Source organism: Platichthys flesus, chromosome 2, assembly GCF_949316205.1.
Source record: "Platichthys flesus chromosome 2, fPlaFle2.1, whole genome shotgun sequence".
NCBI lineage: Eukaryota > Metazoa > Chordata > Actinopteri > Pleuronectiformes > Pleuronectidae > Platichthys > Platichthys flesus.
The window spans coordinates 17027342-17050205 of NC_084946.1; the positions used below are offsets into that span (position 1 = coordinate 17027342).

Consider the following 22864-nt stretch of genomic DNA (forward strand, 5'->3'; position numbering starts at 1 on the left):
CCTCAATCTGAGGTGGGATTAGTTTATCATATGATACGATCAAAGAATAAGTTTTATAGATAATTGATGAAGCAGTCACAAATGAATGTGTCCTTGATTTGAAAATTCTGTTTTAGAGAAAATTCATGTTTTGATCTTGATCCAATGACATCTGAAACATTTTACCTGAGGAAATGATACATCACAGTCGTTTTTTGAATCATCCCTCAACACGTTTTTACCGAATGGCTTTAACTTAATTGTTCTTGTTAGTACTTCTTTTATCTTTTTCTTTTGCCAAAACTGTTAAATATTTTACCCACTGTCGTTGGTTTCCAATTTTGTGTAAGCTGTTTTTTAATTAAATGAAATTGTATTTTTTTTTTTCGTCCCTGATGTTTCATGTTTGTGTTTTTATTCGTCCTTTTTGTGATGCCTTTGTAACAGCTGTTTTGAAAAGTGCTTTATAATAGTTAATTATTATATCTTCTTTTTGTTCAAAGTGTTGAAGAACATTACATTGTCATGAGGCAGACCATCTAAAAGAGCATCTGCAATGTTGTGTGAGACTGACTAACAAAGAAAACTCTGATTCCTCAGTGGAAACAAATACAACAGACTTGCGCAGAGATTACAGGACAGGGGCCATTTTTAGATTTGGGCTGAATACACAAACACAACAACTGACTGTTCCCCTGTGTCAGTGTTTGAATATGAGCAAAGGTTTTGCTTTTGCAAATTCATGAGCTTTGAATTATAAGACTGTTTCTGCTTCCAGGAATGTTCTGTGTTATCAAGATTTAAATTCTTGTTTCTTTGCATCTGTTTTCTCAAATGTTTGTTTCGTTAGTTTAACAAAATGCACTCTTGAAAATAAGGAGTAGTAGTTTCACATATGAAATAACACTACAGCGATACTGCACATAACAATCAGCTACATTAACGTAAATGGAGATAAGTGCCTGGTCAGCATGGACAATAAAATGTAAAGGTACAAATCGTCAATAGAAAGACATAAGCTCAGCAGAAACAGACTTGACAGAATGATTGTGCTGCTGTTTTCGTCTCTGAGGTGTTTTTACATTGTCCATTAAACATTTACAGATCTACAATGAAGAAAGACGACGATTCAGTCTGGTGAAGAATCAGCCACGGAAGATTGTGGAGAAGGTGGCCTCGGACATTGAGAAGCTCCTGGCTAAGAAGCGCAAAGCACTTGAGGTAAGTTTATCTTATTTCTGAGAAAATTTAAATCTAAAATATGTACATATTATGATATGCATCTAAATAATTAGAAAAAGAAAAATCTAAAAGGTTTGGAGCACATCGTTTCTTTTATTGTCAGAACAGAAAAAGAACAAACATGAGGTCTCTATCCGAGGAACCATTAGTGTTCTTCCGTACTGAGACGTGTCAATAAACTTCCTCCTCTAATTTTTGTCTGTCTCCGACATTTAGAGGTTGGCCAGAGAAGCAGAGCGACTCCAGCGAGAGCATCCCTGGCAGGATGGAATCAAGGTAAAACTCTTCATCACTTTATTTTAATGTTAATTATGCTGAGAGCCACTCAGATACAGAGCAGTCCTTATCCTTCAATTCGGATCTGATAACCATCACCGAGTCCTTAAAATTATCTATTAGCTCAACCTGGATTTAAAATTCCCTTTCATGTTCACCATAATATTTCAATATACAGTCAATGATGAATATACTCTGGATAAACAACTGTATCCTGTGTTTGTACTAATATTTCTTAAAAAATTTAGTTGGCACAATCATTTTTATTTTTTTTATTTTAGATGTATTTCTTTACCAAATTGCATTCTGATTAAAGATTTAGGTGCATATTACTTATTGTTTTGTCAGTCAAAACAATAAAACTGAACACATTTCCTCACATAATGGAAATTATTCGGCGGTCACATTTAACCGCTGATGTAAACTCATATACCAGATGGGCTTCTCGAGCGCCGTGACTCTAAATGGGACGACCTTAGAACGAGGGAACATTTACACCAGTGAGCTGAGTGGATCCCTCAGCACTCAGCTGCTGAAACAGATGACTGAGTGCACTCAGCTGTGTGCGGCTCTGTTTGAGTCCTACACACTGTAGCGTTCCACTTTTCCACTCGGTCTGCTTCATTTGCCCGACAAAATGAGACGGGGTTAACCTCATCCTCTCACACGGCCTCTCATGTCCGTCTCTGAGGCACAGAATCCTCCTGTGTTTTTGAAGGACGCCACTGGTGGTTTTGTGAGTTTCGTCCATTTCATTAAAACTGTATGTACCTCACGACACTGTCGACCGAAGACTGAAGCTTTTAGGCTGATTTCCTGCCTTCCAGTAATCTGCTTTTTTCCATTATTTCTCTATGATATGCTTATTAATCTAAAGGTTTGGGGGAATTTGGCTCTTTAAGGTAATGGTCCTCATTTATGTGGCTCTTTTCTAGTCTTAACAATCACTTAATGCGCTGATGTTGTGCTTTTCAATCTGACCAAACTGCCGTTTAGGGTTACTGTCTTGCCCAAGGACACTTTAGGATGTGGACTGGAGGAGCTGGGGATCAAACCAACGACCTTCGGGTTGAGCTTCTCTACCTCCTGAGACTAGATTTCAGTTTATTTAACATTACGAGATGCATTTTATTGTTATGTTTATACCTTATCACCATATTTCAAGGGAACAGTTCATGGATCTTGATGGAAGAAATCTGGCATATTTCGTATATCTATGAGTGTGAGAAATTTGTTGCAGTTTGATTAAACTGTTGGACTCTAGTTCACTACACAATCATTTAGATTTAAAGTCCACTGACCAGCCTTTCAAAACACAGTTGCACAATGTAAAAAACATTGAGAAAACAATCTCACCACAGAGTCTATTCAGTAGCTGTTCTGCAGCTTAAGTTTTCCAGTTGTCATGGTTACCTCAATGATTTGTCTGTCCATGTTGCCTTAGAGGTTGAGTTTGAAGAACTGAGGGTAAAATGGAAAATAACATCTACGATTCCATGAAAACTGCAGCAAAATCCATCGTCTGAGGTAGATTCTGTGATACGATGAAAAGCTAAGATTGTTTGTCTCCAAGGCCAAGAATGACTCCATCCTAACCTTCCTTACAGAAAAACAAACAAACAATTAATCTCTTCATATAAGGCATGTGAAAGATCTCGGGGATGCACAACTCACAGGCGCAGATTTAAAGCAGCAGAGCTCTTGGGAGAAGTGAACATCAAGGAGGAAATATGTCAATTCGTCAGACTGACTCATGGAGAGAACCAGCTGATAATGTCTGGAAGTAACAGAGCTGCTCTGCGCTGCCAACAGGAGAGATGCGTCAGTAACAGCAAACAGCAGATGGACGTAAAGTTGTGTGTAGCTCAAATGTAAAATTTGGTACGGCTCTAATTGGAGATTAGATTTGTTAATCAGATAATAAAACAACTTATCCATCATCAAATCGATGTCACGCTTATTTTCAATCTCAATCCTAACAGGGTCTGGCCATGCTCTGCCCAGACCTTCCTACCTGTCCACTGATTCATAACGTGACAGAACTGGCAAGAGAACAAGAGCAATCATTTTTGCTGCTCCTCTGTTTTGCATCAGGATGTTTTTAATGTCCTGCAGCCGGACATTACTGTCCATGATCAGCTGTCTGTGTCATAGAACAAAGTTCATACCTGCACCACATGTATAGATGTGATGCTCTGTTGAGATTTTGCAGCCCCTCGGTGAGGCAGATTTCCCAGGAGATTTGCTAGAACTTCAGGTTCACAGTAATAACAGATGTGAAGACGCCTATACAATAACAAACATGTTGGCGTAAAATATATTTGCATAGTCATTCGCTGCTTCACTCAATTAGAATAAAAAACAATTTTAATAATACAATAAAAACAATAACGCTGGATGCTCACACCACCGGTAACTGATGGTAGGATTAGACCTTGGAGTGTCTGGCTGCATACATTTGTATAAATAAGCAATACAAGTTATTACTATTCTTGAAGACTAAACTTCGTTACATATCTTGTAGTTTTAGGTCATGATGTGTGGGCATGGTTACTTTCCACATGCATTTTTATTTAGTTATCTTTTTATATACTGTAGACTAAACTCATCCGTAGAGCCACTCTATTGAAATGGCAGACTAGGCTGTAGAGTTTGTTATCACTATTTCCCTTAAACCAATAAAGTCAGGAAGGTTAGGGACATGATTTAACTTGAGTATAAGTTGACTAATGGTTTGTTTCCTCTAGGAGCTGGATATGGCTTACTACGATTCCAAGGCTGAGCTGGATTATGTGAGTAACAGACAAATGACCAGACTCGTTTGAATGTATTATATATTTATATATAAGACAAAATGCAATATAAGGTGATGGGATACACATGTTTTTCTTGTTGTCATAGTATTCGATGGATGGCGAGGGAGAGGTGGAAAATCCCTCCCACATCAAGCTGGAGTTTGTCTATGATCCCAACTTCAAAAACAATGTCAACTATTCCTACACGGCTGTTCAGATCCCCACGGATATCTATAAAGGAGGCAAGTGGATCGATTATGTGTTTTTCTTTTCCACTGGAGCTTCTAATAATGTCAGACTCGCTCTTCTCCCATCAGCTCCAGTCATTCTGAATGAGTTGAACTGGACGCAGGCGCTGGAGAAAGTCTTCATGGAGAACAGTCGGGAGGATCCGTCATTGCTGTGGCAGGCGTTTGGGAGCGCGACGGGAGTCACACGCTACTATCCAGGTATGTGCGGAATTTGAAGGAGAAATTTTGTGTGGCATTTTAAGCACATTGAGCCATATTCAAAGTTATGTGAACAGCTTGAGGGAAACATTTTCCCTTCACTTTTACAGCAACACCGTGGAAAGCCCCCGATAAGATCGACCTGTATGATGTCAGGAGGAGGCCCTGGTACAGTCGGCTGTTTTTTCATACTGGTCTTTTACAAGTGGAATAGATTTAGAGGTTTGACATTCTGCCATCTCTCCTCATTACAGGTACATCCAGGGAGCCTCATCCCCAAAAGATATGGTCATTCTTGTTGATGTGTAAGTAATTAAAAATGTTTCAGAAACTCAAGTTGTTGTTTTCGCTTGGGTTTAGTAATTAGCTTGGGTTTGAGAATAAAATTGATATACTGTCTAATGTAGAGTAGATGGGGGAAGATTGCATTGCTGTTTAAGTCCCTATGAACCAAAGATGTGCAAAACTTTCGCTTTGGTTGCAGTCTTAAATAATTAACTGCAGTTGAATCTATATTGTCGTGGGTAAACACTGCACCTGACACTGACGCTGCACCAAAATGAGCTGAAAGAAGCTCATCAAGTGCAAACAGCCCTTAAGTTTAAGTTAAGATGACTTAGACATAAAGGTCATGTGTGTAAGATTTAGGTGTTGGGACCTATTGGCAGAAATATTAAAGATCAGAATAACAAGTGATGTTTTCACTAAATTGACCATATTGTTGTTTTCTTTACCCTAGAATGTGCCCTTTATATTTAAATCCCTTACATTTTAACAGTAGCAGGTCTTCTCTACAGAGGTCGCCATGTTTTTTACAGAACATGTTGATTAGGTGCTGGTCAGTGGATATTGTTTCAGGTGCATAGAGTCAGTGTAGCCATTCCCCCAATTTCCTTATACTCATGCTAAGCTAGCCATTAGCTCACTGTAACCATATATTAACAACCATGTGAGCTGTATACTTTTTCCAGACCTATGAATATGAAATATCATCTCTTTGCTTATGCCTGAATGAATCCCTTTGTGTGTTTTTCAGGAGCGGCAGTGTCAGCGGACTCACGCTCAAACTGATCAAAGCGTCAGTGATGGAAATGCTGGACACGTTGTCTGATGATGACTATGTCAACGTAGCCAGGGTTTGTGTCTGCTATAGCAAATCTTTGTCCTTCTACATCTGTCTCTATATGTAAAATCTCCATCTTAGATTATTTCCTTTACTTTTCAGTCTTTCTATATTTGAACCTCTTCTTTGTCTTCTCCTGTCTGTGTCTCAGTTCAACGAGAAGGCCGAGGCTGTGGTTCCTTGTTTCAAACATCTAGTCCAGGCTAACGTGCGCAACAAAAAGATCTTCAAGGACGCGGTGCAGCAGATGCAGGCGAAAGGCACCACTGACTACAAGTCTGGATTTCATTTTGCCTTCAACCAGCTGTTAAATGTAAGGGAGGTATTGATGTAGATTTTGTCCATACCCACATCTGCACACACTTCTTTACTGTATTCTACAAATTTCTTTTTTTACAGAAGACAAATGTCCCCAGGGCTAACTGCAATAAAATAATCATGCTGTTTACTGATGGAGGAGAAGACAGAGCTCAGGACGTCTTCATGCAATACAACTGGCCCAACAAAACAGTTGGTTTCCTCTGATAATTGTGTTATCTCATATACAGAATTTGAACAGGAACCATTGTTTTTTTCTTAATCTTAATGTGTTTCTTCATGTGTTCTCCCTCAGGTTCGAGTATTCACCTTTTCTGTGGGTCAGCACAACTATGATGTCACACCCTTACAATGGATTGCATGTACAAATAAAGGTGAGGCACTTCTACTCAAGGTTTTCTTCTCTCCTTGTTTGCCAACCAGTTGTTATGCACCCAGGTTGATGTGTACACTGGTTGTGTATTTACTAAATACTTTATTTCCCTCATAATGATGTGGATAGCCAATATTTTCTAATTCATATTCCAATAACTTAAATTGAGTAGCACTGTCGCCTCACCACGATAAGGCTCCTGGTTCGGATCCCGGTTCAGCCGAGGTCTTTCTGTGTAGAGTTTGCATGTTCTCTCCGTGTCTGGGTGGGTTTTCTCCAGCTCCCCCCACAGTCCAGAGACATGCAGAATGGAGTTAAGTTAACTCTAGACTCTTAATTGACTTTAGGTCTGAGTGTGAATGTCTGTATGTTGGCCCTACGACATGCTGACGACATCGGTCGCCTCACGCCCAATGTCAGATTGGATAAGCGATATTAATAATAGATGCATGTAGAATTAGTTGAGCCTCCACATCCCTCATGGTATCTACAGAAGTTGCAGTTTTACTGGTGTAGATCAGATTTTACAACTCTCATAGACATTGTTTCTATGAAGCAGACCCTGGTTAGCGATCAGCTGATCAAATGCAGGGACCTCCGTCTTAAAGCTCAGTGGTTTTTCTCTCTTAGCTTCCTATCTTATGGATTTAAGAGGCTGAGTCACCAGCTTTGTAACATCTAGTAAAATCTGGAATATTTATGAACACCACTCCTGTGTTTTTTTCCAGTAGCATCACTCACACATGCTCTTGCTCTCTCTCTCTCTCTTTCCCTCTCTGTGCTTGTCTTTTTTCTCTGCTGCTTGCCAGGTTACTATTTTGAGATCCGTTCCATCTGTGCTATAAGGATTAACACCCAGGTGGGTTTGTCTAGTGCCTCTGACACAGCTGATGCCGTTCATTGGTTATGGTTCTTCTTGTGGCGCTTTGCAGAAACATCTATTTCCATTTATTTGCACATCCATGCTCCCCAGTGTTCTGATGTTGTTGGTTGTTTTGAAGCTGAAGCAGCTCACGTATCTGTTTTGTTTTCTTGACAGGAGTACCTGGACGTGCTGGGACGCCCTATGGTTCTGGCAGGCAGCGAAGCCAAGCAGGTCCAGTGGACCAATGTGTATCAGGATGCATTGGTGAGATCTTATGAAACCGTTACTTGGGTTCCATCAAGTTTAGTAAAAGCATTACAAATACTGTATAGACACTCAGTGGGAAGCTTATGGTTTTTATGAATTGGTTTTTGTCTTTGGAATCTGCAGGGTCTTGGCATGGTAGTGACCGGGACTTTGCCTGTATTTAATCTCACCATGGATGGAAACTCACAGGTAACAAAACTGGTGAAATGTTTTTTTAAATCACATATTACAGATTACAGTCACTGTTGAATTATGTAACAGAATCAAATGACAACCATTAAAGGAATATTTTAATATTTTTCCCAAATTTAATGAAAAGATTGATCATATTTGTACAGAACATATAAAGAAAAGTGATTTATTTTAATTTGGCATTAACACAGGGTCCAAAGGTAATAAAATCCAAACACCAGCTTCTCTAAACTCAGTTTATAATTTATATCTTAAAAAAAACAAAACATTTTGAACATCATGGGGATAATTTGCTGGACTGTTATCAAAGCTAAACTAAGCTCAAAGGCACATTTGCGTTTGTTAAGGGAGCTCACTGAAGGTCTCCTGCCCATAGCCAAAAATGTACGTTGAAATATTATTTATATTATCTTGCCAGTGTTTCCCAGTAATAATATAATTACTTGTTGATTAATAGTAGAACTGTGTGCAGCACTGCATCGCTCTCTCGCTCCCTCTTCCCTATCTCCCTCTCATTCCCCACCTCCTTCGCTCTCCATCAGAAGCAGAAATCCTGCCCCATCAATGTACTGTCAAAACCTCCATAAAGTTTTTACCATCTTCACAGGTAGCCAGACCTTGTCATAGCTTCAGCTGTAGGTGTGTGTGTTTTCCCATGACGACCATGTAGTTCTCAGCAGGCAGGGAGGCTTCAGCCTTATCTGTCGCTCTGGCTCTGTGGCGCATGGGAGTGAACTGCGTGCTCTCATGCGTGATCTGTCGGGTTTACTATCGCGTTCATTGAGTTTTTGCAAGCTTGGTTTCTGGGTTAATTCTCTGAAAAATCCATCGCTCTGTATATATTAGTTAGGATTTGAAAATGCACCTGTTGGTCTCCTGAATTAACATGAAGTGGTTTTGAAAGAAAGCTTCTGTTGTACACTGGCTTGCTCTATATTTAAAGATATAACATTGGTATCTGTATGTTTCCTAAATGTTGAACTATTCCTTTAAGTCTTTAAATGTATGTCTTCGTTTGTCTCAGCAGAATCAGCTGATATTAGGTGTCATGGGAGTGGACGTGCATCTCGACGAGATAAAGCGACTGACACCACGGTACACTGTATGTACATTTCATCAGCACCACTATTCGTCACAATTCTCTTCCCTGGCACTTGCATTGGACAATACAGACAGATCCATCTTTCCACTTTTTGTGTCCTGAACAGCTTGGAGCCAATGGATACATATTTGCCATTGATCCAAACGGATATCTTCTCCTGCATCCTAATCTCAAGCCAAAGGTGATTCAAGCTTAACACATTTACACTGTGGGGTTTTGTTTGAAGAAGAAGGGAGGAGTAGTCATTACAGGTCAATTCAAATGTTGGGTCTCGAGCACAGACATTGATAGAGGCGGTGGAGAGGCGGTGGACTAGTGGCAGAAACTTGGAGTATGGGCAGACAAGGTCTCTGGTTCGTCTCTGGTTCAACTCCACGGAGAAAAAACAAAAAGACGAACCTGGATTGATCTATCCAAAAATCCAACAGGATTCTCCCTACCCTGTCTAGTGCCCCTGAGCAAGGCACCTTACTCCCCCAACATCTGCTCCCCGTGCGCCATACATGGCTGCTCACTGCTCTGTGTGTCCTGCACCAGATGGGTTAAAAGCAGAGGTTAAATTTCCCTCAGTTGCATGAGTGTTTGTGCATGTCTGTGACAAATAAATGTATCTTAATCTGCATGCTGTTATACCCGTTGTAACTTTTGATGATGCTGTCATTAAAATATTCTTTTCTCATATGTATCTTTTTCTCTCTTCTCGTCTCAGCTCGTGAACCTCCCTGAACCTGTGACGCTGGACTTCTTGGATGCAGAGGTGGAGGACAGCAATAAAGAGGAGGTGAGCACTTAGCAGCAAGTGGAACTCAAATGTTCCTGGTTTCAGGCTTTTACTGTTCCTTGCTACTTGTTAAGGTCGTGTTCAAAGTCATTGTCAGAGAACCACATTATCTGCCTCAGGATAATCTGCCCACTAGTGCAGGTAACTGAAGGCCCACGCAGCATGTTTTTTTTTTTACAACCTGTTGAGTGATTATGTTGTGTTTCATGCTCCAGATCCGCAGACAAATGATTGATGGAAGACCAGGTGAAATACAGGTCAAAACGCTTATCAAGTCCATTGACGAGGCAAGTGAATCTCAACATTTAATCTTTTGAATCAATAACGAGTATTCAAATGCTTTAATCCAAATTTAAGTCGCTGCAGAGCTAATTTATAAAAAATGTTGTTATCATCGTGTAGCTTTGTGCTTCACTTGTTTGACTGAATCGTTTTGATTTTTTTGTAGCGATACATTGATGATGTGTACAGGAGTTACACCTGGACTCCTATCAACGGCACGGATTACAGGTGAGCAGTCTCAATCGTATTGGTTATAATGTATTGCTGCACACCGAAGTGGAGTCACTCATTAGACCCTTCCTCTCCTTGTCTCCTCATTCTTTTGGGATGCCGCCACCTGCAGTCTGGGTTTGGTACTACCCACCTACAACGAGTATTACATCCAGGCGGACCTGAGTGATGTGATGCTGCAGCTCCAGTGTGAGTACCAGGGACACAGAGCTTTTTATCTTCGGGTTTCTTTACGTGTCGTGAATACCTTTTTTTCAAATTTGGCATTAACATTAACCCGGATTCAAAGATGACCTTATTAGAATTTGACGCTCAGGGGTCATAAGTCAAGGTCACCCGGACCTCACTAAACACAGTTTTGACCATAGCTCAACAATTCATACTCAAATCATGCAAACAATCACACATACATCTAATAAAACGATTAATTTATAACATTTTATGTCAAAAATGATAAAAGTCGATTTCACTATGGCATAATCTTTTAAAAACATTTACAACTACGACTGTAGTTTTAAAACATATTCCAGATTTGGACAAATACAGAATTGGTGACTCTTATTTTCAATGTCCCTCTTAAAACTGTGGCAATGGTATAGATCTTCTGTGCACCAGCATCTATATTTGAAGCATTGACAACTGTCATGGATACAACTTTATGTTTTATTGGAATCAACTTTATTGGCCAAGCACATACAAGGAATATGACTCTTTTTTTCTCATTGTAATTTCACAAAACCAAAATTCGGTCAAATCAAATTTATTCATATGCTTAAATCACAAATGGCTGCAGTGGAAATGATTCACTCTAGACAAATAATTAACTTAAATTAAACCTTAATTATTCCAGGGTGATTTTTTATTTATTTTGATTAAGTTTTATTTTCATTTAATTTATTGTAGTTTAATCCTCTTGTGTAAAGTGCTGCACAATTAAAGCTTATTATGTCATTATTGTAAGCCTTCGCTACAGGTTTAGCATGAATCTTGGAAAATATGGATGTAAACTGCAACTTGACTGGCTGATGAAGGCGTACAACCATGATACTGTAATTCTGCTATAATAAAGTAACACATACGTGAGATTATAAAAAACATCCCCTCTTGTCTTTGTGTTACAGACATGCAGTCGCTGCTGCCAAGCTCCTTTGAATTGTCAGGTCATGTGTTTCTGGCTCCGAGGTGATTTAAATGTCTCTATCTTCATTTCTCTCTTCCTCAGTCTACCTATAAAGGGAATGTTATAATGTTTCTGTGTTCCCTCTTTGCAGGGAATACTGCAAGCGTCTGCACATCTCTGACAACAACACCCAGTTTTTGCAGAACTTCCTTTCGCTCATGCTGGACATGTCTCCAGAATCTGATGAGTGTCAGTCCCATTTGTTTTGACAGTTTTTGGTAGTAGTTAGTTTGCCACGCTCTGGAAACACCCAGTGAGATGATCTGTTTGTCGTTTCATCTCAGGTGACCAAGGCCTCATCCACAACTTGATTCTGGATTCTAGGATTATCGGGCAGCTGGCTTCTCGTGTGTGGAAGAACAAGGACCTGAATTCGTGAGTCAGCTTCTACATCATCTGCTATGGCAAAAATATAAAAGACGCAATTAATGCAAAATCTAATTCTTACAGGTACGGCTTCCTGGCGGTGTTTGCGTCGACAGATGGAGGAATAACACGGGTTTTTCCCAACATGTGAGTGATATTGATGTATGCACAGATATGCTTATTTCATTTTTCTTCATGAAACATTTAATGATTTCGGTTATGTTTGTGTAGAGCTGCTGAGATGTGGGAGGAGGATCCTGAACCTTTTAACTCAAATTACTACAGACGAAGCCTGGACAACAGAGGATACATGTTCAGAGCTCCACTGAGATCCTGTGAGTAACTGAACAAATGTACTCTATTGTACCTGCAGAACATCATTTGAGATCGTGACTATTCTGCAAATGCTATTTCAAAAGATTGTTATACTTTTTGGGAAATACTTTTTTCCCAAAATTATAGCAGCCAGTTCGATTTTAGACACTCTGAGGTTAGCAGCAAGTTAGATTGTGAGGTTACCAGGTGGCCACTGCCTGGAGGCAGGAAGTCACTGCACCCAGCCGAGAAATACTTAAGTTCTAATTCAATTTGACATTTTTATTCTTGGACATGAGGTGTTAGTTAGTAGAGCTTTAATGGTGCTAGTGGTTGGCTAGTTAACATTTTACAGAGGCAAGAACGAAAGAAAAAATGCCAAAGTATTCAAAAACCTTTTTTATATATGTTATTGCTAAAATATATTTTTAAACAATTTTGCAGAATAATTATACAATGAAGAGTATTGTTGACATTGAGATGATTAAATATTACAATTTGTATGATGTAGTTTCTACTCAAGCTCGGCTTATTAGGTTTTTCACAGCTTTCAACCACATCTCGCAGTCTTCATTCACAAATAGAACCACACACAGTAACTGAGCTCGGCGTGGAAAGTCGTTCTTCATCTTTGAACTGAGGTCGGTCATTTTAATCTGCCCACACAAGATCCATTTGGTCATCTGGGAAGGTTCCATTTACTGATGAAGACAATGAGATGTGGTTGAAAGCTCTGATTAAAGTAGTGGAGGCTGAGTGAGATTAGTTTGTCACACAACTGGTTCGTTTAAATTAAACATAGACTGATAAATTCAGCACTGACACACATGTGACGTCAGGCTGTATGTTAACATCATGTTTTGTCTGTGAACAGCCGTGGATGACCCTCTAGGTGCAGAAAATGGTACTGTTGGAATCCTGGTTAGTTCAGCAGTTGAGGTGAATCTAGGGGGCAAACTGCTCAAACCTGCAGGTAACAACAACACAACCTCACTTATTATGGAATATTGTGCAACACCCTGCCTTGTGAGAAATATATTGAAGCCTTCTCTGCTCCTTCTTCCTGCCTCTGATTTGAACACTTCTTCTTTTTCTCTCTCTATGTTCCGCTTCTGTGCTTCGAATCACTCAGTGGTTGGAGTGAAGCTGGACTTGGAAGCGTGGGTCGACAAGTTTAAGATCCTGGCCAGCAACGTGTCGGACAGTCGACAGGGTTCACACAAGGTCCATCACAATGTCACTGTTCACTTATATTCACCAATATAAAGCAGAATTTACCGAAACAAAGTGACATTGTTTTTCTCATTCCATATTTTGTTCAACAGTGTGGACCATCCAGAAGTTGCGAGATGGACTGTGAAGTCAACACTGATGTAAGAGCTCTCATATTTACACAACTTCACTGCTACAAAGTAAAGAAAGTATAACATTTTAGAATAAGTCTTGTTTGACAAAGAAGTTAAAAATAAGAAACTTATTTTCGCAGGCTATAATATATATATTTATGTATGCTTTCCTATTACTACATTTTTGTAGCGTGTCTTAAGATACAGAGTTTTCAGTTTTTGTCAACCTTTAGTCTGTGATGTTTTGCTGCTGCTCAATGATATGACTTATGTCATGTGTGTAAACTGTTCTGTTGTCTGTAGGACCTCCTCTGTTATCTCCTTGATGATGGAGGGTTCCTGGTCATGTCCAATCAGAGAGATCACTGGAAAAGGGTACGAGTGGGTTTACTCTTACATAAAGTAAGATGTATGAATTATTTATGTGTTGATGCCAAACAAAGGTATCAGCGTTCAAAATCATATTTTCAATGTGTCAAGCAACAGATTGAATCCTCATAGTCCAATCAGATCCAGTTGTGAGAACAGGGTTAACATTTGTTTTTGTAATTTAAACGTAACTAAAACCTCCAAATCGTATTGAGTCTAATTTGTGCACATAAGTCATCAAGTTCCCAAGATCTTTCTTTCCATCACAGATTGGACTTTTCTTCGGCGACGTGGACCCTTATCTGATGCACGCGCTCTACAACAACTCAATTTTCTCCCGTCGTCAGTCGTTTCACTACCAGTCTGCGTGTGAGCCTGTCAGCAGCAGCCACACCGGTGCAGCACCCAGAGGCATCTTTGTGGTAAGAGCAGGCTCCAAGTTTTTGATTATGGGACAATAACGCTTGCTTTAATCTCTTCATATACTAAACCTAACCCTGTTTCTGCAGCCGTCCATTGCTGACATGCTCAGCCTGGCCTGGTGGACGTCCACTGTGGCATGGTGAGACTTTGTTCACTGCAAATCAAATGACACCAGAAGCATGTGAGGTGCCCTTTAAAACGATCTTAACTGTGTCCAGACTTCTGCACATGAAACAAGGAAGGCCATATTTTTCTCTCATGCTTGGCAGCTGCCCCCTGATGCTCGACTTTTTTCATCTCAGTGTTACTGTAGCTGTGACATTTGTGGATTGTTATTTATGTACTTCCTTTCTTAACAAGGTAAAATGTCACAACCTCTTTTCAGGTCTCTGTTCCAGCAACTACTGTATGGACTGGCGTATAACAGCTGGCTCTATCAAGGTCAGGCATAATCTCAATGTTTGTGTGTGCGTGTGTGTGTGTGTGTGTATGTGTATGTGTTAGAGAGAGAGAGAGAGCGAGAGAGAGAGAGAGATTGTCTTGTACCAGTAAACAGCAATGTCTTTATGAATCTGTGCCCAAGTTACAAGTAAAAATCAGTTATAACCAATGTACAACGACAACAACTGATGATACTGAGATCTAGGGATTTCTTTTAAATGCCACGAAAAAACTGAATTTGTGTGTGTTTGCTTTTTAGACAATATCCTCACTGAAGGCTTCGAGACAAGAGAAAGCAGCTGCGTCACCATCCAAAGCCAGTTTTACTTTACAAACACCACTAACTCCTACAACGTGCTGCAGGACTGTGGGAACTGCTCACGGTGGGTTTTCCTACAGTGTCAGCAGAATAAGTGTCTGTCCTGTACACACGGATTCATCTGAATATCCATCAATGTCTTTTACAGTCTGTTCCATGCAAAGCGGATAGAAAACACCAACCTGCTGTTTGTCGTCGCCGAGACTCTGCCCTGCAGCTCCTGCGAGATAGAGAGACTGACCCAGGTCAGGACAGAGTGTATCCTCCCTGTGCTCGCACACGCCGTGATGTTTTGCATTTGTGCTAAATGAAGGAAGCTCAACCTTCTTGTTTTCAGTGTCACTGTGTTGCCCCCCCTTAACTGAAAGCCAACAGTTCAGGAGGAGAATCCGTGTGAGGTACTGAGTAATGCACGGTATCGTAAAGGCCCGGCTTCCTGCTTTGACTACAGTGCCTTAGTAAGTACATGAGTTCCTATTCACTCAGGCCAACTACAGCAGTTCTGAAATAAATCCTAATTTCATAAAGGGATCTAATTTTTTTGTTGATTTGTTTTGCATCCTAAACAAGAGGAGTTTCTATTATTAAGCCCAGTGGTTCTCGATCTTTTCATGGTCCTGACCCGCAAATATGATTAGACTTGCACAATTTAATGTAGTCTAAAATATGTAATTTTTTTCCAAATAAAATAAAAATAATTTGGACACAATAGGAACATCTGTCCATGGAATTTTTTTTCCAAGCACCCTTATAATAATTATTAGAAGAATTATTATCACACAAAGAATAACCTAATTTAAACTCCCAAACTTTTAATAAATATATTGTGTTAGAGTTGCTCTGTTGGTTCAGCTAAATATATGGTAAACTTAGATAGTTGGCTGACGTCACTCCAGCTCAACAGCCAAGATAATAAATTCATTAATATAATTATTTAAAAAAACAACTACACTTTTTTATGTGCCGATACATAAATACGCCTCACATCTTATTTCCATACGTTGGTTAACATGCAGTAATGAGCTTCATATTAATGAGCTTAGCTTAGTAAGCTAACAGTATTAGATAATTAGATTGGTTGTGCTTTATCCTAAACCTTCTATAAAATGTTTTATATAATAATGTCTGTCCATGAAATAAAAATTCCATAGCATGCTGAGGACTGAGGCAAACAACCACCGGAATTTTCTAAGTGATATGCATTTGCATTAGTTGTGTAAAAAGAGGATTTATTGTTGAACTCTCTTTGCAGGAAAACGCGTCAGAGTGTGGACGGGGTCATTCTCTGCAGTCCTCCATAGGAGTCCTTCTCTTTATTCAGCTTCTCCTGCCTCTCTTTCATCTCTGACACGTGCAAACACTCAGCCATCTTTCATCTCTTTGGGTTAAGGCTCAGATCTAGTGAAGGTCACCTCAAACAGCGAGTGCAAAACTCTCATCTGATCTACGAACAACACAGGGGTAAAAAGAAAAAAAACATCTGGATCAGCTCTTTGTGTTTTTTGCCTTATTGCTTAAATGCATTTGTTGGTGTTTCAGGGCTTAAGTGCAACATAAAGGTAAAGAATGTGTTGAATGTGCATGCTACAAAGGACTAGGACATGCATGACATTTTTGGGACGCCAACTCCGCCACATAAACTGTCTCACAAAAAGTCAGGCAGACAGCAGAAATACATTTTTTAACAGTTCAGTCAATACAAAATAAACCAACCAGCAGGAACAACTGTTAAATGCAGTGATGGCTCTACAGAGGATCTAAAAACTTAGGGACGTGTTTTTACTTAAGTGTGGTTTCAATTCTGTATCTAGGAAAGTTCAGGCTCATATTGACTCAAGAAGAAGTTTCCAGAATTGGCAACAAAATTAACTTCAATGATCAAACATATCATATGACAGCAGAAGGCCCCCATCAGTGTGATATAATCTTGTTATTACTGCTGTATTAACATGTGCACAGCATGTTAATGTTGTAACTCACTGATCATTTAAACTAACAATCCACAGTATCATGGTTAAAACTATAAAATGAGAACTTGTAACTAGAATGAACTGAGTAATAACTATAACAAATGCATTAAGGGAAGTAAAAGGTGCAGTACTTTGTTATTTTTTCCACAAGTGGTCAAAAACTCAACAAGGAACCTTTAAGTGTCATAAAATTGAAATAGGTAGTTAAAAGCAACTGCAACACTATACCCAGACCCAGTACCTCAATAAACGGGCAGGGTCTTCTTGTGTGTAGTTTGCATGTTCTCCAAGTGTCTGTCTGGGTTTTCCCCAGGTACTCCTGCTTCTTCCCACAGTCCAAAGACAAGGCAGATAGGGGCTATATAAATTGAAGACTCTAAATTGACCATATAGGTGTGAATGTGAGAGTGAGTGGTTCTTTCTCTCTATATGTCAGCCCTTTGACCTTTAGAGTGGACCTGGCCTCTCGCCCAATGTCACCTGGGATTGGCTCCAGCAGCACCCGCCTCTCCAAAAAGAAAACATGGTGTATCTATAATGAACGGATGGAAGGATGGATGGACAGAGTCTATTTTTAGAAACAACACTGCACAGGCGTCTGCTTTTACTCAGAGATCTGTTATCGTGAAGCCAAAACTTTGATCGAGCATTAATCTGAGTTTTTAGATCTCTCATTGTTTATTATGTTGAACCAGGCTGACCTCACAGATTTTTTTGTAGGTGTGTATTTACACATGTTTCCTGGGTGAAGTTAGCCTCGTCATTTACACAACTTACGGTTGTGCACACTACACATTTATTAACAGCTTTGGCATGGTCATGTAAATAAATATACAGAATCAGCTGCTGGTTGAGCTTCAAATGAAATTAGCTCAGACGCTGCTTATTGTAACTTTTGCTTTTGTGGTTTTCTTTCTTCTGCATGTGCTGTCCTGGTAAAGGTTTTTTCTCTTGCACTTGTAGAGGTTACACGTTAATAGATCTGGGCCTTAACCTCACATTCACTTCAGTGTCTTTCAGTCCTCCTCCGATTTTTGCCAAGACAGTCTCAACATTTTAAATTGTTTCATATGTGACACGACCCAGAATGCTTTCCTGCTGCCATCTCAAGTATGTTGAATCTTTAAATCCGTTATCAATAAATTATTTTCCTAGAGCACTTTGACTCATGAGACAAAAGATGAGGAAAGCTAGTATGACCAGAAATGCCAGTGTTAGACCTGCAGTGAGGTTTTGTGACTTTTCATAACATATCAGTGATGAAACAGACGTGTTGTTTCATTGTGATACGAGGATTGTTCGAGTCACTCTTTGTTTCGTTGAAATGCTTCCAGTCAAACAAGATGTAAAATCAAACAACAGACGACCAAAAGAAAAAAGAAAAAAAAACATCAGACGTGTATTAATTTAGTTAAGTTGCACATCTTCATTTGATTATTATATTTATGAACATTGCAAGTGTTTAGTGCAATAAGGCTGTTTGACAAATGAATTGGACATTTTATTCTATCAGTAGTATTTGGTTCATGATAAAATGGAGAGTACTTTACATGCAGTGTTATCTGTGAAGTCCTACAGCACAGAATGTGCAGACAGTCTGTGTGTGGCCAACAGGTTTTCAAACTTATTCCCTTCGTTTTTGATTGATAGGAAGCTCTTTGTCTCCGTTTTTGTATCTTGTGTCAACACTATTCGTCAAATCTGAATTTATGCACTTATATATGCTTCTGTATGGGGAATGTAGCTTTCAGTGTTATCAGTATATTATTAGTGTGCAATGCTTTTTTAAGCTATTTTACGCTTCCCCTGATGTCTCACTGAAAGTGAAGATTCTCTGTGGCAGAATATTTTTCGTTTTATCGTGCGTACCTCGTCATGACATGACAGCGATATCACAAATGATAAAGAAGCTCCAGTATTTGTTTGGACAGCCGTGAGATGCCCTTCATATATTACTTATTGAGTTATAGATGGTGCATCATGTACTAATGTACAATTGTTTAGGGTTAAAACTCTTTGTTTTGAATGTCAATATTGACCCTGTATAACAAGAGTTCTTATTATTTCTATTATACCATACCAAAAATTGATATACACATATATAAATATGAATATATATTGCTCCAAACTTCTTATAATGTCACAAATCACAGACGATTTTAAGTTTGATTTAAGAAGAAATACATTTTCTCGCTTCAAAAGATTTAGAACGTAAGTGTCAACTGCTGCACGTTCATTGTTCTTCACGGAGAAAATACAACAACTGGGCGATGTAACAAAAAGCTAAATATATTTTTGAGCGTAGGAAAACTTTAAGTAACCTTAAACGTGTCAAAGAAGATTGAGTGGCAGAGACTTTTTAACCTCACAGTGTGTCAGTGCTCGGTTCACAATTTGGTGATACGCACGATAAAAACCTGAACATATTTTCCAACATTGACTTCACAGCCCCTGACTCTGTTCACTGAGTTACTGCGTTACATTATGGTATAAAAAAACAACTCTTGTTTGGACAAAATATTTGTACAACACGTTTTTTTCCCCTGTCTGCCTGGTGTTCCACCCTGCAGTGCCTTGTTGCACTCGTTTTGGATGGCAGGAGCATTTGGATCCATTGGCTGTGGACGTTCATTCCAACACTTGAAAGACACTTGCAGGGATTCAACTCGAAACGCAGTTGTCGGCCAGCGAATATACAGAGATGCCCTTAGTGAATTTGTGAAGCAGTTTGAAAGAGCAGAACTGAAGTGTGTTGAGCAGCTGCCCCCCCCCCTCTCCTGCCTTCTCATGGACAGAACAGACCCTGCAGCCCCACTGCTACGTTTCTTGTCTCTCTACACTGTGGTTCAGCCCCAAATCAAAGCACAGACACTGGCCATTTTCATAGATTTCTACTTTTTCCCATCTGCACACTGTATGTTCTCTATCTGAAGCCCCTCGGGTAAATGTGTACTTTTCCACTTGGACTGACTGAAGCGAGTGAATGTTTATGTACAGTTCGCCTACTGTTGTGCATCTCAGCTGGACCCGAGCATGGCGGGGACCTGGAGAAGCAGAATTAAAGCTCAACACTGTTGGGAGACCTCAGTGAAAACGATGCTATTACTCTGAGACCTGCAGTCTTTACATCAGGTCATATCACATTGTGAAGGAAAGACATTTTGCTGAACTCTTTGCAGCCTACACTGTATTGCTACTGTTGAGGTCAGTGTTGTAGTTTTGTTCTAAATTACCGGTATTTATTTGCATGATATTTTTGAGCAGATTTGTGTACATAGCCTGGTGGATATCCTGTCCTCATCCAGCTCTCCAGCACTGTGGCTGGAGAAGCGACAGCGCCCTCTGTGGCGTTTCCGCCGCGCCGCTGAGGCCTCGGAAGGTCTTTGCCACTTGTAAACGAAAGAAGCTGAAAGTTTGACTTCAGTGAAGCCTACATTAACTGTCAGTGTTTGCGATTTAGGTGTTTTGCCAGAATTAAAAGCACAGAGACGTTCGGAGTTTAGAGCAACAAACTGCCTGATGAAACTTTTGTTGTTTATTTATGAGAAATGTCTAAAGGTGACATACAAACGCTGATAAGGGTTTGTGCATTTAAAGGCTGTGTAAACGGCGGAGGCATGTGTGGGAATGCCCATTTATTAATGAACTTTATGAAAATCGATTTTAAGTGTTGCTTATTTTATTTATTCATGTATTCTTTTTTTTGTTGGCTTTGTTTTTTGGTGAATAATATTTGTATCTAACAGGAAGGAGCTGAATGTGATTGATGCTTGCGTGGGCACAATAAGCAGTTTACAAGGAAATCAGTAAAACAGAAAAAGATCTATATTTGCTCTACGTCTGTGTCCTTTTCTTTACGCAATAACAAAAGATAAGAATGTTAATGTTTCTCCCTGTAAATTTGCTTTTGGTTTTGCCGACGTCGTCATTTACAAGGGACAGTTTCCTCTCTTTGTGCCAGTCTCCAGCGCCACCTCATTTTTGTACAGACGATGTGAAGCAGTCGGCAGAAGATGGAGGTTAACTTTGTAATAATTTTGTCAGTCACATTACAAAATGGATATTTAAATGTTTATATCTTTGGTGATTAAATGCTATTGATATTTTTCACTTCAGTTTGGAATCATTATTGCTCTACACTGATTTATGACATTCTACAGCAATCATGTTATGACTTAAAGATACACAAAATCGATAAAGTTTCTTCCAACCACAACAACAACTCATACACATTGTAGACACCTTTCAGCCCAATCAACTAAATTAAAGTTATTCTAGATTAAAATCCACTCTAATCAAAATCAGTGATTATTATTTATTATGTCAGATTGAAGTCTTGTTGCTCTCTTTAGATTCACTTTACTCCAAATGAAATAGAGATTTTATAATGAAATAGAAAAATATAGTTTTTTTTTTTGTAGGAACCTTAGCCTTCATTTAAGGACTCTTTTGTTTTGCTACTGAACTTTGTTTTGCTTCCGTAACTTGTATTATCATTGAATAACATAAACTTTTACGATATGAAGTTGTGGTGATGTTCTATGCCCCCGTCCTGTTACTTTGAAGCTTTATATGATCTTAAATGAATTTGGTTAGGTGGTGACCTGATGGCTGAATGGTTAGGATGCACATACTATGGTCATATATGAGCTCTGGGAAGCAGGCCTTGGTTTTTCCTAGCTGGTCCGACAGCTACATGTCATTCCCAAATGTTTCATGTCTGTGTCCACTGTCTCTATTGAATAACCACACAAAATATGTACCTTAAGCAATTTAATATAATAACTTTTATGATCTTGAAGGTTCTGTATGTAGAATTTAGTGACATCTAGGGCCGACGTTTTGTGTTGCAGCTGAACACCCCTCACCCTCCCCTTCCAAACATGAAGGAGAACCTGTGGAGTTCAGTCGTCAAAAAAACAAGGGGGTTTAGTTTGGACTACTGTTAAAAAAACAAACACTTTTTAGAGAGGACCTACTCCCGATGTAAATATAAGATATTTCAATATAAAGGGTAAATCAAACTATTCATGAAAGACACAACTGAAAATATTAAACTTCTGCCACTCCTCACCTAAATCTCACCCACCGAACAGCAGTGATCTTTGTGGAACAGGTTTCTCTTGATATATTAAGGTAGATAGGTCAGATTTCCAAGTATAGCCTGCTTTATAGGTTTGTGGTGCAATTTTCTGGGGTTAAGTGAAGCTCCTGCGGGTCTCATTTCTCCCCTGTATTCCAGTTGGCGGTCCCACAATGCAGAGACTTGTTTGTCAGCTGTTGAGGATTAAAACATGAATTTTGGCAGCTTGCTGTGGACGAGAAAAGAAATTCAAGAGTGAAGAATCATTTGTATTAGCTCCCAATGTCAGTCAGTGAGGATATCAAACGGTCGCCAGCTACTTTCACATTTAATAACAGTGCTGGACAGGGGTGGTGGAATATTTTGGCTTCTCTCATTGTATGAAGCAACAGCACTGCAGGCCAGCTAATGTCAGAGGCCCCGTCCAGTAGCTTCTATCCAGCAGGCACGCTGCCTCGATATGTGGCTTAAAGGTAAACACAGCGTCTGATTTAGCCATGATATCAGAGCATCAGAGTTTGGCAAAGTCATAAAATTGTATTTTCCTGCATCATGTGAGGTATAACCAGCAGAGTTCAGAGGCTTGCCTCTCACTCTTTGAACCTGAGAGTCAGCGAAGAGGTGAAGAAGAGAGGGGAAGCTGTGAGGAGAGACGAGGTTCGATCCTGCAGAATATCACCTCATCCCATTGGGTAAAACTGCTTCGAGTTTCAATTTACCTTCAGATAGTTGGAGTAGTGTCAGCAGCAGGTGATGTGTATAAAACCTTTATGTGTG

At 39.5% G+C, this 22864-nt stretch overlaps 1 protein-coding gene across 1 annotated transcript in view; it reads left to right on the top strand.

Annotated features, from left to right (window-relative positions):
- The window catches only part of LOC133967233 (voltage-dependent calcium channel subunit alpha-2/delta-2-like), a 32613-nt gene extending 11494 nt beyond the window's left edge, over window positions 1–21119 (top strand). The window contains exons 3-38 of the mRNA XM_062402545.1: window positions 1084–1200; window positions 1438–1497; window positions 4245–4289; window positions 4399–4534; window positions 4610–4741; window positions 4852–4909; window positions 4996–5046; window positions 5778–5877; window positions 6016–6177; window positions 6264–6374; window positions 6478–6556; window positions 7365–7414; window positions 7595–7684; window positions 7811–7876; window positions 8904–8981; window positions 9088–9162; window positions 9691–9762; window positions 9978–10049; window positions 10211–10272; window positions 10388–10464; window positions 11397–11457; window positions 11547–11644; window positions 11740–11830; window positions 11906–11968; window positions 12053–12156; window positions 13011–13109; window positions 13269–13360; window positions 13462–13509; window positions 13786–13857; window positions 14121–14273; window positions 14361–14413; window positions 14660–14715; window positions 14975–15098; window positions 15183–15292; window positions 15410–15492; window positions 16287–21119. Of these exons, the coding sequence (XP_062258529.1) occupies window positions 1084–1200; window positions 1438–1497; window positions 4245–4289; window positions 4399–4534; window positions 4610–4741; window positions 4852–4909; window positions 4996–5046; window positions 5778–5877; window positions 6016–6177; window positions 6264–6374; window positions 6478–6556; window positions 7365–7414; window positions 7595–7684; window positions 7811–7876; window positions 8904–8981; window positions 9088–9162; window positions 9691–9762; window positions 9978–10049; window positions 10211–10272; window positions 10388–10464; window positions 11397–11457; window positions 11547–11644; window positions 11740–11830; window positions 11906–11968; window positions 12053–12156; window positions 13011–13109; window positions 13269–13360; window positions 13462–13509; window positions 13786–13857; window positions 14121–14273; window positions 14361–14413; window positions 14660–14715; window positions 14975–15098; window positions 15183–15292; window positions 15410–15492; window positions 16287–16382 (3096 nt within the window). The 3' untranslated portion in view covers window positions 16383–21119. The remainder of the gene's footprint in view (window positions 1–1083; window positions 1201–1437; window positions 1498–4244; window positions 4290–4398; window positions 4535–4609; window positions 4742–4851; window positions 4910–4995; window positions 5047–5777; window positions 5878–6015; window positions 6178–6263; window positions 6375–6477; window positions 6557–7364; window positions 7415–7594; window positions 7685–7810; window positions 7877–8903; window positions 8982–9087; window positions 9163–9690; window positions 9763–9977; window positions 10050–10210; window positions 10273–10387; window positions 10465–11396; window positions 11458–11546; window positions 11645–11739; window positions 11831–11905; window positions 11969–12052; window positions 12157–13010; window positions 13110–13268; window positions 13361–13461; window positions 13510–13785; window positions 13858–14120; window positions 14274–14360; window positions 14414–14659; window positions 14716–14974; window positions 15099–15182; window positions 15293–15409; window positions 15493–16286) is intronic.
- The last annotated feature ends 1745 nt before the right edge of the window (window positions 21120–22864 follow it).